Raw genomic sequence first — 16,496 nt, forward strand, 5'->3', positions numbered from 1 at the left:
ACAGTTTTAACCAAACATCTATTTTTTCAAACCAACCTCAACTAAAAGTACTTTTTATAAAATAACTTTTTTTAAACCACAACCACAATATCTACTGCAATACCAAACACACTGATCATCATGATATAAATTATAAAGTGGAGTTCGGTAATAGTATTTTACTAGCCGTATGCTGCGCGTTGTAATATATATATATATATATATATATATATACAAAAATATATAAAAAAACAAAATAAAAAATCAACAACTCAAGTAATAGCCTTCACCAAATTATTTATTAAATAAGTTAGTTTTATTTTAATTAAATAAAAAATAACAATAATAAACCAATAATGTTTTCCATAAAAATAACCACAATAACTTTTTTTTTTAAATATTTGGAAGTATAAAATTAGATAAAAAATAGACAAAAAACTCAAATCGAGTCAACTCAAGATAGCATGATAAACATTTAATCTAGATAATAAGGAGTTAATTAACTTGAATTAATCTATAAAACTCGTGACCTATATTATTAGATCAAGATAACCCAATAAAAAAGAAATTCAAGAAAAACATAAAGCCATTATTTTTTACATTATAATGTCGAACTATAAAATCATAAAAGAAAATAAGCTATAAAAAATGATATTAACCTGAGTTAACTTTTCAAACCTATAACTTGAAGCATTATACATTGAAAAATCGTGAAATATAATCTCCAATAAATAAAATATTTAAGAATAAAATTGAAAAAAATAATTATATAAAAGGATATAAAAAAATAATCATTAAAAGAATAAGAAATAAAAATTAAAATAAAAAACAAATTACTAGGAAGCAAAAACATTTTTAATTGAAGGGTGAAACCAAAAGGAGAAAAAACTTTAACAAAAAGACAAAAACAATCAAAAGAATAAGAATTAATCTTTTTTAAAAAATAATACATCATAAATTTGAATTGACAGATAAATTTAAAACTCAATAAAAATTAAAAAAAAGCTAAAAAAATCAAAAATCAAAAGAAGAAGAACAAAAATAGAAAAAACAACACATGAAAAATTGATATTAAAAAATGAAACTGAAAGAAAAATCAGAACTTTACAAAAGAATAAAAAAAATAAAAAAAAATAAAAATGAAATCTGAAAACAAAATAAATTGAAGCAACTCTAAAAATTAGGAGAGCTAGAGCAAATATTGAGGAAAAGAGTGAAAAAGAAAGAAGAAAAAAGGCTCCTGACATCAAACCAGAGTTTTGTTTGAAACACGAGTTAAATAGACATAGAGGGAGGAGTTGAGAGGATTTGAATGTAGCCTTAAAAGCCACTGTTTGGCTACCAGGTGATACCGCACAAGATGCTTGAAACAACAACAATCTTTTGTACACTAATATGTGCAGCTCATGTAAACCAACTTGTTTTAAACTCATTAAATATTAAAGTATAAATCCGCCCCTAACCTTACCTAACAAAAAAAAATCAAGGTTAAAATGACATAAATGGCCTTTGAACAAAGCTTTGTTTTTTTTTTTTTATATTCCTTAAGTGCATTCTCGTGACTTTGTCATTTTTTTTTTTATATATATACCTTAAGTGCATTCTCGTGACTTTGTCATTTTTTTTTTTATATATTAAACAATAAAGTATAAATGTATCCCTGATTATTACCTGATAATAACATGAAAACAAGTTTAAAATGGCATAATGTTCATGATCAAAGCTTCTGTGTTTGGCATTCTAGTAACTTAATTATGAATTTAAAGTTAATCGTGCATTTGAAGTTTAAAATGCCAGAATGCTCTTATATTTCATGCTTAACTTTTTTTTTTTTGTTCTAAGAGTATTTTTGTATTTTTATTATTTAAAAAATAATAAAATATCTAAAATACCTAATTAGTACCAGGCTAAATTATTCTATTATAAAACAAAATAGTAATCCACAATAAATATAAACATGGTGTTATCGTAAATAACATTATTCTTACCTCCTTCCTTTCAGTTATTTGTTATTTCCTTGCTTTGATTGGACATTTGAATAGCCCTATATAGGCGCTTGGAAGAACAACAATTGTCATTTAGAAAACTTTTACGTTGAGTATTGTACTATGATCAAATTCTTGCATAACCCAATGAGGAGCTGCTTGCACATACATGAAAAGAGCTCTAATGGATCAGATTATCACCAGCGGTTCATAAAGCTGCGAGGAAAGAAGTGTCTCATCCTATTTCTTCTGTGTTCAGGCCATCATAGTCCTGTCACTAAATAATTTAAGTTTGATTTCTGAAGAGTTCATTATTATTATTATTGATAAAATGCTAGTTATGTTATATATTTAATGACAGAAATGTTACATGTATAAGCTTTTAAGCCCGAATCCGAAATCCTCATAGCATATTATATATGAATTTCTCTGCTTTTTTTTAGTACACAAGAATATGCTTAAAAAAAAAAACTAGGCCTAAACACATATTTATTGGAAATATATTGTAGTGCTAATGGATAGAGGATTGGAAATGATCCTAATTCTATAATGTTTTTTCCTAGATAAAATGATCCTAAGCCTGTAGTTTCTCATTGCTCAATATGAAAGACTATGCAATAAAAACTTGAATTCATTCCACATCTAAATAAATATCCACTTTGTCTTGAATTCTCATAATAGCCAAAACTCTTCACTTTGAGCCATTTAAAGCTATTTCGTACTTCTATTAGCTTGAATAAATATCTACTTTACAAAACTCTCCACCTTGGTCTTCAAGCCCTTTAGAGCTAAATGTTCATGTTTCTACTAGCTTGGATAAATACCCACTTTAGCTTGAACTCTCATAATAACCAAAACTCTCCACCTTCATCTTCGAGCCCTTTAGAGATGATTCATACCCCTACTGGTTGTAGAAATTGCGTTTAAACAATACTTGAACTTGGATAACATAAGCGCCTTTCATGTTTAAGAATTAATTATAGTTATTTTTAAAAGTATTTTTTATTTAAAAATATATTAAAAATATATATTTTTTATTTTTTAAAAAATTAATTTTTACATTAGCACATTAATAAAATCTAAAAACACAAAAAAAATATTAATTTTAAGCAAAAAAAATTTAATTTTTTTAAAATATTTTTAAAATACAAAGATAAACAAAAATAATTTTTATCTTTATAGTAATCAAAGCTACAATAAATTATAAAGTGACTTTTAAACCAGCGGTGCAACTACCAATACTGAATACATATCTTATAATGTATCTTTTATGATCAAAATCGTTAGCATAATTAGAATCAATATAAACAATAACACAACTAATTTATCTCTCATATACCAAGTAAGTTTTATATACCAAGTAAGTAACTAATATGATAAGATCAATTTCATAGTTTTTACCACAATTATTATTAACCATAAAGGTGTGAAATCTCTTATAATTTCTACTAGCTTGAATAAGCACCCATTTTAGCTTGAACTCTCATGATAGCCAAAACTCTTCACCTTCGTCCTCGGGCCCTTTAAAGATAATTCATACTTCTACTGGTTGTAGAAATTGAGTTTAAACAATGCTTGAACTTGGATAACATAAGCGACTTTATCAACATATCAATTGATTTATCCAAGATATTAATATTCTTCACATTAGTATCACCCAAAGTAATGATGTCTTAAATAAAATGGTATTTGATATTTGTGATTTGTCCTCTCCTAGAACATGTAAGTTTGTGAATGACCTCACAAAATAAACCCCTTAGCAAAATAGTTTTTTTTTTTGCTTCGTGTTTAAGTGGATATTTATTTACCTAATAGCTTTAGTTTTTAAAGTAAACCGCGTAAACTAGACATTTAGTAATATATAAACAAAAATTTATTATTTAGTGGGTCTCATAATTTTTTGCATCAAACTGGGCGTTTTGCACAAGCAACTAGGAGCTGTTTCTTTTAATTCACATGGGCATTATTTATAACAGTGCCAGGTGATGCCAGGTGAATTATAATTCACCTTGGCATTGTAAGAGTGAACAGTGCCAAATGAGTTATAATTTACTCGTGAGAAACATTCACCTGAGTAAAATTTATTGGACCACATCCAACCTGGTAAAAAAAATTTAATTTTTTTAAAATTATATTTTACTTAAAAAATACTGTTTAATATTATTTAATAACACTACATAAATTAGAAGAACATTGCATGATAATGTAGCATTTATGAAATTTGATTGCAATTTCAATTCTGTTTCTAATGATATTTTACCTGATTTTATTGTATGCTCAAAAAACTATAGAAACTATAGTTTTTATCAGATGAATTTTATACGTGATGAAATTGTAGATAATTTAAAATAATAATAAAAAGTATTTGATATAAAATATTATTTATTTAATAATATAATAATGGTAGTTAAATCTATAATATTTAAATTAAAAACCATCAATATATATATATATATATATAAATTAATTACTTTGTAACCTTAATTTGAAAAGTATATTTAACCAAATACATTAAACAACTTTTTATTTAACCTCAATTTCAACTACAGTTTTAACCAAACACCTATTTTTTCAAACCAACTTCAACTAAAAGTATTTTTTATAAAATATTTTTTTTTCAAACCACAACCATAACAGCTACCGCAATACCAAACACAAAGTGCTTTTCACCTGAAAATATATTAAAATAATATTTTTTATTTTTTAAAAATTATTTTTTATATCAACGTCTTAAAATAATTTTAAAACACTAAAAAAATGTTAATTTAAAGTAAAGAAAATTTTTTTTTTTCAAAAATACTTTTGAAATATAAAAACAAATAAGAGTAATTTTTATCTTTATAGTAGTCAAAGCTATAATAGATTATAAAGTGGCTTTCAAATCAATAGGGCAACTACCAATGTTGAATACATACCTTATAATAGTTGAATATATTTAAAAAAAATACTTTTAAAATATAAAAACAAATAAAAATAATTTTTATCTTTATAGTAGTCAAAGCTACAATAAATTATAAAGTAGCTGTCAAATTGGTAGTGCAACTACTAAAGTTGAATATCTTATAATAGTTAAATACATACTTTATAATATATCTTTTATGATCAAAATCTCTAGCATAATTAGAGTCAACATAAGCAACAATACAATTAGTTTATTTCTTATATATCAAGCAAGTATAATTAGAGTTAACATAAATAACAATACAACTGGTTTATCTTTCATATACCAAGCAATTATCTAATATGATAAGATCAATTTCATGGTTTTTACCATAGTTATTGTTAATCATAAAGGTGTTAAATCTCTTGTACCATTTGTAGGGAGATTTTTTAAGTTTATAAAAGGATTTTTTTAGTAAGAACATATGACATTCTTGTATAGAAACCAAAGACAATATAATTCTAATTTGAGAGCTTTTTAATGTCGTGCTTTCATGTAGATGGTGGAAAGTTCATTAGAATTATATTATAATTCTAAGATATAGCCTAGTTGCCTTTCATATTGCAATTAAAATTCGTATAGAAACCAAATGCTATATTTTATCAGGAGTTTGAAACATATTCGAGACTTTTTTCATGGGCTCAAAGTTGAAACCGAAGTGATTTTTTTTCGTCGGCTCAAGGTCAAAACCTACGTGTTTTTTTTTTTTGTTTTTTTCATGGGATTAACAAAACCTAAGTGACCTTCTTCACTAGCTCAAGGTCCAAACCTACACGATAATTTTTATGGCATTAAGATTGAAACCTAAACAAAAGAGCTCGCATAAAAGCTCACAACCGAATACCCAAGTGCTTGTTATTACCACTTACATTTAACAAGATTTTTCACTCACAAATAATGAAAACATCACTCACTGAAAAGAGTAGATTGCAATGTTGAAGTCTGAGTATTTATAAAGAAGTAATATAACTCTTTTAGGTAAAGTAAAATGAGCATTCAATGTAGAAAAAAAGAATAATCAAATAGTAAGCTCAAAGCAGTAAGAATATAATTCTCAAGATAGCAATAATTATTCAATGGTTACAGCAAGTTCTTAGGATAAAAGGTAAGGTTTATTTATAGGAGAATATGACTGACTAACTTGTCATTTAAGGGATAGTGAAAATTAATGAGCTGAAAATACTGAATTGTGATAGGTCTGGTATATATATTGGAAAGCTCAAGTCAAGTGATGTAAAACATATGTCAAGTTAGAGCAACCTTGTCTATTTTGTCTTGGATGGCAAAAAGATGATAAGGTTGTTTTAAATTTAGATTTTAGTACTGTAAAGACAACGTATATAATTCATACTTTAAAGCAAGGACAAGCACTTGTATATGAGCAAAGGGTTGACGGCATGCTAGAGAAGAAGACATCTAGTTTATAAATTATTTAAGGATTTGTGTTTATCATGGTTGTTTAGTTTGTTGGTTATTTTTAGAATATTTTTTGGATTATTTTAATTATTTATTTTTTTAAATTTGATCTATTTATTATTGTTTTTTTATTATTTAATTGAAATAAAATCAACTTATTTAAAATATTAGAATCTATAACTCAAATCCCGTAATTTTATCTTTTAAAGAGACATGCGATAGCTAAACAAGAATAGTGAAAAACTATATATACAATACAACGATAATCATGCATGGAATTAGAAACGAACATGAACAGCTCGCCTGATTGTCATTTCGGTAAACTGAGATCAAGAAGGATAAGCAGCGTCTATTCAGCTTGATAAATCAACACGGAATCTCACCAATCATCCAGTTTTACACCTTCAATCACCTTCCCTTCTTATTTTGCTTCAGCCAAGTTAGGTTTAGCAGTGCTCTCGCCATTCTTGACTGGGTAAGAAGATTCCATTGCAATCCCACATCTGCCAGTGTATGTGTCGCCGACGTTACGCTGCATCTTGATGTATCCATGCTCCCCCCATTCCTTTCCCCATGAGTTCCTAACAAGCCAGTAATCCAAGCCTTTCTCCGAGCCATATCCAACAACAACCACGCCATGGTCGAGGGCTGTCCCACATTCACCAGTGAACACTCCCTAAGTAGATCAGAAGAGAACGAAAGGGCTCACAAATCACAAGTATTCCAAATTGACGTGTTAAGAGCAAGATGAGGCACGGAGATTAAAGAATGAGTCGACTTACAGACTGGTAGAATTGTAAAGCCATGCCACTGGCTTCAATGGCGACACTAACTGGCTGATGAGCCACAGCTTTCTGCAATGCTTTCTCATCGTACGGCAAAACATCCTCAAACCCATCAATGCTAACAGCCTTAGTTTTCATCTGCGAAGATCCAAAACAGGCAAGAACCCCAAGAGCGTGAACTACAAAACCCAACAATCTGGTGTTGATTATAATTTAAATGTGCATATTATATATGATACTGACCTTGTCTTTGTCACATTTATCATCATCTCCTACGTACGGATAGTCCTTTTCGGTGTCCAGGCCGCCGTTGTTGATAATGAATTGGAATGCATAGTCCATGAGGCCTCCATTGCAGCCTGCGTTATAGGTCCTGTCACAATCTACAAGTTCTTGCTCTGATAGAGAGATTAACTCCCCCGTTGCTATCTGGTTTATTCCTTCTACAGCAGCAACTGTTGAAAAAGCCCAGCAACTACCTGCATCGGCAATATCATTAGAGTTTTAGGCCTAGCCCAACTCTAACAAGAGTGGAGGCAGGTGGCAAACTAGCTGACTTTGCCTTGAAACTGGGCCATAACTCATAATTTTATAGATATTATTTGGGTTGGATAAGGATGGACTGGCCCATCTCATGTGATTTGTCTATTCAGTGACGCCATACAAGAACGGAAGCGAGACTCCCTGTGCCACCCAAAAGGTGCAAAAACTACGATTTTGCAAGTCTAGAAAGATATCTACTAGCTCCTGCTAATTCAAGAACACTATTTTCTTTCTTATGAAAAATTAAACGATGCTGCTGTGCTCAACACAACATCACATCTTCAATCCAAACCTCGAGAGTTCAAACAGCAAAATGCTTGGATTCAGAATCCAGATGAGCATGGATGAACGATTATCATTGTAAAGAGGCCGTGACGCCTCCCTTGTACTGAAAATGATATTTATTACAAAGAAAAACTAGCCTAGTTGTTGGTTTTTTTTTTAAAAAAAAAAGTTGGATTGTTTCAGGAAACAAAAGGAAATGAATTATTACCACAACTTCCTTGATCTTTGATCGGGTTAACTGCTCCTTTTGCTCTCCAATCCACGGATTCCGGCAGCTTGTCACCAGGCTTGAAAGCATATCTTTCACTCGGGCTTTTGGACTTCATTAATCTACGCTTAGCGTCACTCCTTGTGCCTAGAAACATGGCGCGGTACTCTTCATTGGTAAGATCTGCAAACTTAGTCAACCCAACTTTGTACGTATGGTTTTGGGAGTTATGTTCATCAATGAACCTCAAATTATTTTTAAAGATTTCAAACCTCTCTGCTTCCTCTCCTAGCCTGTTGTGTGTTTTACCGTGCTTTGCAAGCCACCATTTATACATACTCATCACCTCATCATCGCTTCTCCAGCTTGATCGATCATGGTTTAGTTGATTGTCATTAGAGGTAAGGATTGACATGTCCAAGGCAGATGACATGGTGAAGAGAAGGAAGAGAAGGGCTGATATGGCAAGTGCCATGCTTGGTTTGAGAAGAGAGCAATGGTGGATGGAGAGAGTAGTTGTGAAGAGGAGGAGAGAGCGATGTGACTTTTATAAAGGCAATGATCGTTTATGCATAATCGAGAGTAAAACTGTCACATACAAGTCTTCTTACAAGATACAAGACCAATCCGAGCCCTTCGGTTGGCAAACAGTAGCAGTAATTCTTTCTACCTTGACAAGGTCCCTCGGTCATCGCATGTTAGGTTTTGTCACATTGAGTCATCTTCAGCGGATGCTTAGAGGCATGGTTTTCTCTTACCAGACAGTCAAAGTGCAACGAGGCTCCCGAGAATTTGGTAGATACATAACATCCACTTGCTTGAGACAATCAACCTAAATTTTATTTTCATCTTCTCATATACGCAAGAAAATCTCACCTTATCCATTGACAGAAGAAGACGATGAAGAGGCTGCTCGATCCATACAGGTTTCTTGCTTCTTCGGCCACAGATTTCAACGATGAAGAGGCTGCCCGATCCATACAAGTTTCTTGCTTCTTCGGCCACAGATTTCAACGGTCTAAAATATAACACATTAAATTTTATCCTCTCTTCTGTTTTGTAGGTGTAGCTAACGTTCCATATCACCTAACAAACAATCCTTGCGCTGCTGAGTCTTGGTCACAGCCATATTCCATCAAGGCATCAGGTAAAATTGTGCTTTATTCAAATTTCCGTGCAAGACACTATAATTTAAACACAATTATTGCATTCCCTTGATGGAATACCATCATGTCTTGTCATATTCGGCAAACCAATTTCCGATTTAGCCAAAATCTTTGACGTTCAGGCCATTATTTTGTATATTCAAAATAGGCGAAGTACACGGTCCATTATCATCTTTGCAAGCAATGAAAGAATTACAACGGGTTTCATTTCTGCTGAAGCCAACAGCTGCACATACTCTATATTCCTATTTAGAAGATTTGTATATATAATTTGACACATATCAGATACAAGATCCTGGCATTTCTTGGCAGCAGAGGTAAGGAGCCTAATGACAAACCTTTCCCCCAGAATATCAACCAATGAACATGCAGGACAAAAGGAAAAGAAAAAAAAACAAAAAAAAAAGAGGAAAGTAAAGCAAAATAATGTGAACAGAGGAGGAAAGTAAAGCAAAATAATGTGAACAGTGGTGGACTCAAATTCGGACGAAGAATTTCAACTGGCATTAGCTCTAATGAACATTTTTTCAGATGGAACTGCCACCCACCTGGTAATTAAGATCATTTGCCTTTTGCTTTATCAATGGAATCTCTTCATGCTGAAGGCCAGCAGTCTCAAATTCACAAGGCAGTATCTCTGATTTGTCCTTGTCAATTTTGTTCAGAATGCCTTGTAGAAACCTGGGTCTCCACCAAATTTGCTTCATGCTTCCTCTTACTTCTGCGTTTTGATCGGGGTGATCGAGTCTTTGGAGAACGCTTAATAATCTGCTCTTGGTTAATTGTTAACTTTTTGTTGGAAGGGAGTTCAGGAGGAGCATCTGGCCATGGTGTTCGTTTTGATGGCACAGTAATTTCCAACGGTGGGTCAATTACCCATCTGTAAGAATACATGATAGAATTAAGCTTTCTGGAAACTAACCCAGTTGCCAAATTAGTAAGAGAAGATAACAACCATCTGTCTGCAGCACAAATAAATACAACAGATTCTTGTTGAAAATACCATGTTAAAAATAACTAAGGGGAGAAGGAAGGGAACTCTTACATTACATTACTATCCTAAGAGAGGGCTTGAACTTGTACTAGTTACGTACTAGTTACATCCGTGCACCTAGGAGAACTAAAAAACACTTTGAATGAAAGCTTCAAAATTAATTCCAACACTCCCCTTTAATTATGTTACTCTCCTAAGAGAGGAAGCCATAGACCTGGACTTAGATTTACAATACTATGAACACATATTTATACTAGTCTAGGATAATTCAAGAGACTTAAAAGATAAATACTTCTTTAATAATAGTTACATGCATACAACTAGGAGACACCTAGAAGAACTAGAAAAACACTTTGAAGCATATTACCTTGATTTTGGAGTATAAAGGACCACAACCTGATAGCCTAAACAAGGAAAATTGCAATGCAAGGCCCAGCCTATTATCATTAAGAGTCTACGACCATCTTGAGCAATGCCCAGCCAAACAAGCACGAGTCATGAGGGTCAAAATAGTTTGATGAAATTCCCTTACTAATCATGAAAGCCTAAGCAAGTGAGATTTAGGAAAAGAAGGAGAAGTTTTCAACATATCAAAATGCACATGCAAATTATGAAAGCTTGTCTACAAAAATTAATGAGGCAGGCCCTGCAGCTCCTGAAATTCTGAAGATAATGGAATTTGCATCAACAACATATGCAACAGAGTTTGACATCTCTGATCCTCTGGGCCATTAAAGAAGAAAGAAAGGTGAGTGTCGGGCTTCAAAAATCTATTCATTACAATGAAGAAAAGGTCAATTCTTTCAGTGTTTCCCAAGTCCTCACCAACTAATATTGACCTCTTAATGAGCTCAGGTGCCACCAATCTCTTTCAGTAGCAATAAAAGATGCTCGCCATCCATTTCATCTACATGTAACAACACGGTCTTTCCAAAGCTTATACTCCAGAAATCTAGTAGTTGTTCACATTTTCCAGTAGGCTTGAGCCTATTTTCTCACCCAAAAGCTAATGACTATTCTCTCTGTCCTATAGTGTCCAATTTGACTTTTCAGACAGTTTAAGAAAACTAAATTAAAACAGCGCCACCTCATTTTTTTCCACGGATTTTCTACAACTACCCCTTAATTCTTTCAATAAGAAACAGTTCTACGTAGAACTTTAAGGGTTATACCCCTTTAATTCTCTGGCTACATATGCATGTTGGGACAACTAAAATAGTAAGCTGGATGATCTTTGAGGGATGAAGAGAGCAATCAATTACCTAAATAGTGGATAGAAAATATTTACTTTCTGAAAAATACAGAACCTTACTTTAACAACAGGGAGTTCATGAGATCATGAAATTATTGTGGTATGGTATCAATGGAACAATGCACCTGTAAGCACTGATAAGTGAATTTTTCATACAAATCAGCATCCCTAAAATGGTTCATCAACATTTGTTACACCAGCCAATATAAAACCAAGAGTTAGCTAGTTCATCAACACCATTGACGCAATATCAAGGAGGATAGTTTTTCAGTATATCATGCAGGGAGCCAATTTTCTTCTCTGTTTTATTTCTTTTGTTCCTGGTACATAATGTCATGCTATAGCACAGTTCCATGAACCAAAAACATGCTACCTAAGATGCATAAGTTCAAGACATGCCAACAACTGTCTTCGGGGACAGGAGTCGCAGTTCAACCTATCATCCAGCAATTTCTTTTCTTTCATTTTTTTCTTTTCTCTGTTTTTTTCTTTCTTAAAAAAAATATCCTTACCTGCTACGACACTTGGGGCAGAACTTGATGACTAACAGTGGCCTCAAAAGTACACAGGAGCAGTACAATAGTAGTTCACACAAGAATTCTTATCTATATGCTCCTACAATTAAAATGATAGGCAATGCTAAAGATAACGAAAACTTACTCCAATAGCTATTATCTAAATCAAGCTAGGAAGCGCAATGCAATACTGAAGATTTTAGCAATGCAAGGGAAAAAAAAGAGAAACTCACCCTGGAGGGAATTTGCTATCAGCACGAGCTTCAACACGAAGCCACCATAGCAAAACTTGTCGCCCACAGCTCCCAAGTGGCTCTACCATAGAAGGATCCTTCAGCAAAGCTAAAGGACTCTCTATATTCTCATCAAGCAAATCAAGATCCTTAACCCATTCAGGCTTATCCTGAGCTTCCTTCAAAAGCAACCTTGAATTCAACACAAACCCAGCCCACTCAAGCTTCCTAGGCAACACTGTAGCTCTATCATCGATATAAACGGCACTCTTCCCCTCATACGGCAACGAATTAAACGTATGCCACCCAACCAATTTGTTAGAAGCATTACAAGCTGGGCCCTGAACAGGCATTGATGGATTAGACAAATTCGGTTTCACATCCTTCTCAGCCACAGCCGAAGACGACTCACCAACACCACCACCACCACCAGAACGAACCAGAATCCCAACCGAAACCGCACCAAACCATTTCACATTTTGTATCTCATCAAATAGCTCCATACTATGCATGTTACTATCATCCGCAAACATCACTATTCCATCCATCATCTCCTCTCTCACAACTCTGCTCCACACCAACATAATTTACATTAATAGTATTAATAATAATAATAATCAGTTCCAATCGAAACTTGACTGCAAACTAAACTTAATAATAATATTAATAATAATAATCAATTCCAATCGAAACTTGACTGCAAACTAAACTAAACTAGAAATTATTTAAAAAGAAAAGGAAGATTAACCTCAAAGCTCGAAGTCGCATTTTAGTCTCCAATTTGTGCCTTCCTTCCCAAGAATTCGGCATTTTCTGAGTAAATCCAATATGAAGAGTCTTGATACTCGATTTGGCGATAATGGAAGCAGTTTCATTGGTGGCACCACCGGCCTCCACCACGATCCAGACGACGTCGTAGGGGACCAACATCAGAGAATGCATAACGCCAGTCAAATGTAAAGTTTGGAAAGTCCGTACATAAGTGGGCGTGACTACGATAAGGGTCCTAGGACTCTTCACACCGAATTGAGTCCTTTGCTCTCTCTGAACAGTCTCTATTATCTGATGCGCCTTCATTACTTCACTCGGGTTCGGGTGCGGCCATGGCCGGATCCGGATCCCGTGACGTCCGACCACAACTCTGGAACTCGAGCTCAGCGTTCTGTTGATAACCGGGATTTCAAGGGGGAGATCATTGATGTTATTATTCGTTTTGGTGAGATGGGGGAACGGTGTCGCCATGTAGAGAGTTGTAGTGGTGGAGGTGGAGAAGAGGAAGAAGAAAACGAGACGAGAGAAGCGAAAGCCGAGGACAAGACTGATGAGACAGCAGAAGCCATGTAGAAGGAGCCAAAAGATCGCGGCTGGTGATTTGATTGTGTTGTCTGTGGATGAATCTAAGGGTGCTGATGATCCTCTAAAACTTGCGCTTCGGCGGTTCATGTAGCTCTGCTGTAGCGTGGAGAGTTTCATTTCTCTCTCTCTCTCTCTCTCTCTCTAAGAGTATTTTTTGTAGAGAGAAGGTGGGTGAGGTTTGAGAGAGGAGATGGAGAGGAGAGGTGCTTGCTTCATGTTCGTTGAGGTCTTCTTCTTTTTTTTTCTTTAATTCTTTTTTTTATTTACTGTTTAAAAAGGAGGAGGAGGGATTTATTTTTTTCCACTGGCCTGCTGTGGCTGTTTGTAAGGGCGTAAGACAGGGATGAGAAAAGGGGGGGAAGAGGGTAGAGGCACGAGTTCATGGTTGGGTGGATTTGTTAATTAATTCATTTAGGACATTAATTATTGCTTGGATTGAGCAAATAAAGACTTTGATACAATTATAACAAACCTTGAACGAGGAGACTTCACGAGTTAGTATTCATTTGTTTTCTTTAATTTATTTCTTTTTTCGTATTGAGTTTGGTATGGTTTAAGTTTTATAATTTATTTTATTTTTTAATGAAATTATTATATTATTATAAAATGAATTTGATAAGTTAATTAGATTAATTTATGTTGTTTTTATATTTTTTAATTAAATTTTTTTATAACTTTACTTTTTAATATTTGATTAGTTAAGAATTATTTTTTATAATTTATTTCATTTTATTTTCTATTAGGTTATATTAACTATATATCCTGAGTTGTAGGTTTAGTATATTTAATATAGTTAAGTCGAGTTATTTTTTATTTTTTTAATAATTTTTTTCCTTCCTTTCATATTTTAGTTGTTTGAGAATTATATTTTATAATTTATTTTGAATTTATTTTCTTTGAAGTTATCGCAATCTCATGACCAGCGTTATGAGTATAACAAGTTAATTTAAGTCGACTATGATATTTTTTGATGTCTTTTTTAATTATTTTTTTAATTTTATTTTTTAATATTAATTTTTTTTTATAATTAACGTACATAATTTATTTTAATTTACTTTCTATATAGTTATCCAAATCTCATGATCTATGTGATATGTTTGGAAAGTTAATTCGAGTTTAGACAAATTATTTTTTTATTTAATTTTTTTAAATTTTATCATTCAATTTTGAATTAATTAGGGATTGAGATTCATAATTTATATCAATTTATTTTATATAGAGTAATCATTGTTTTATGATCTAGGTTCTGAATTTAAAAAATTAACCCAAGTTAACATAAATCGATCTAATAAAAGATGTTATTTTAAAAAAATTTAGACAAATCATGTTTTAATTGGTTATAAATATTAATTTTAGATCCATTGAATCAATTGAATCATATCTAAATAATCACCGCATTATTTATTTTTTTATATTAAAAATATATTAACAATTGATGAATATTTTTTTATATTAAAAAACTATTACTAGTGATAAATCACAGGCGAATGCCTGTTGAAACTCAAAATGCACGCGGGTTTGATATTTTGACTACAAATCCGCTGGCACAATTCCATGTTTTTTGACAATATTTATCTACAACTATATATATATATATATATATATTTTTTTTTTCTTGGGCTCGTACTTTTACTCCATCTAATTATTTGAAGAAGTCAATGGTGGTGTGCCCATGGTCAAGGTTTGGTAGGAAAGGTGAGCCATCGGATTAAAATTGGTAAGCACGTGGAAAAGGCTACGGTGGCGGAGTTTCTATCCAGTGCAATAGCGTGTACAAGCAATGGCATACCTAACCTGATGATTAGCATTAAAGAATGGACTCACTAATCATGCGATTAGCACTTGATTAGTTTATTTCTGGGGTGAGAATTTTTTTTTTTTCCTTGATCATATAAAGATTATTTATTTACATCATACTTAATGAGTAAATCAATTTGATGATAATTAATTACTAGCAGAGCTGTTATTGAATAAAAATAATGTTGAAAAGTGTTTCAAAATGAATTAATTAATTAAGGTTACATTTGCCACTTTACTTCAAGAAACAAGACATGAAATTGAAAGCATTCTACAATTCCAGAAACTGTAAAATGCCAATGTGTAATGGTTTTTAGACATGTTTTAATTGTAAATTTAACTATTCTAAATAAAAAATAATATAAATAAAAAGATCCTTTTTGTAATCTAATAACATCGTATATAATATAAACATATTTGGGATAAAGATAAAGTGAGGTGATATTTGTTTTTTTAATAAAATTCACATTAAAAATAATAATTATTTTTTCACCGTAAACACCTCAAAGTAGAATATATACACCTCAAAGTAGAATATATAAAGAAGATGAAAGGATACATACAAATCTATCCCTTCCCATCTTGCTCTATTTGCTATATACACTACAATCCAACATCATTGCTAGAAATGTTGTAAACACCTCAGAGTAGAATATATAAAGAAGATGAAAGGATTAATACAAATCTATCCCTTCCCATCTTGCTTTATTTGCTATATGCACTACAATCCAACATCATTGCTAGAAATGTGGCTAAATTGATAAAATTATTTTATAAGTTGACTCATAAAAATGATAAATAGAAACAAAAATTACAAGAAATATTATTGTGATGTTCATATCCATTAATTGTCATCCCTAAAGGGACAATGTTACTTAAACACAAAGAAAGGAAACATCAACTTCATGATAGAATGGTAAAATTTGTATGTTTTTATACACACACATACTTATTTCTCTTTTATTTTCAAAAATGATTTTATATCAATCAAGATTGTAAATAATAAAACACAATTAATATAACATTTTAGAAGGTGTTTGA

At 32.0% G+C, this 16,496-nt stretch overlaps 2 protein-coding genes across 4 annotated transcripts; both read right to left on the bottom strand.

The window, feature by feature from the left end:
• Window positions 1-5,943: 5,943 nt before the first annotated feature.
• On the bottom strand, window positions 5,944-8,819 carry CP1 (cysteine proteinase1). 2 transcript variants are annotated; one of them, XR_840062.1, is made up of 5 exons: window positions 8,143-8,819; window positions 7,350-7,585; window positions 7,104-7,244; window positions 6,500-6,997; window positions 5,944-6,021 (listed from the first exon to the last, which is right to left on the bottom strand). XR_840062.1 is itself a non-coding variant. In XM_011010477.1 (4 exons), exons 1-4 carry the CDS (start codon window positions 8,615-8,617, stop codon window positions 6,743-6,745), a joined length of 1,107 nt encoding a protein of 368 aa, XP_011008779.1. In that variant the 5' UTR covers window positions 8,618-8,819; the 3' UTR covers window positions 6,497-6,742. The 2 variants fall into 2 exon arrangements, 1 of the variants encoding a protein (XP_011008779.1); XM_011010477.1 differs by lacking the exon at window positions 5,944-6,021 and having other exon boundaries at window positions 6,497-6,997.
• A 599-nt stretch (window positions 8,820-9,418) lies between these two features.
• LOC105114065 (probable beta-1,4-xylosyltransferase IRX14) lies at window positions 9,419-14,042 on the bottom strand. 2 transcript variants are annotated; one of them, XM_011010479.1, is made up of 5 exons: window positions 13,051-14,042; window positions 12,303-12,869; window positions 9,943-10,188; window positions 9,773-9,783; window positions 9,419-9,741 (listed from the first exon to the last, which is right to left on the bottom strand). In XM_011010479.1, the coding sequence occupies exons 1-3, from the start codon at window positions 13,773-13,775 to the stop codon at window positions 9,960-9,962; spliced, it is 1,521 nt and encodes a 506-aa protein (XP_011008781.1). In that variant the 5' UTR covers window positions 13,776-14,042; the 3' UTR covers window positions 9,419-9,741; window positions 9,773-9,783; window positions 9,943-9,959. The 2 variants fall into 2 exon arrangements, with proteins under 2 accessions (XP_011008781.1, XP_011008780.1); XM_011010478.1 differs by having other exon boundaries at window positions 9,419-10,188; window positions 13,051-14,041.
• Between the last annotated feature and the right edge of the window lie 2,454 nt (window positions 14,043-16,496).

The sequence above is a fragment of the Populus euphratica genome, unplaced genomic scaffold (assembly GCF_000495115.2).
Source record: "Populus euphratica unplaced genomic scaffold, PopEup_1.0 scaffold486.1, whole genome shotgun sequence".
NCBI lineage: Eukaryota > Viridiplantae > Streptophyta > Magnoliopsida > Malpighiales > Salicaceae > Populus > Populus euphratica.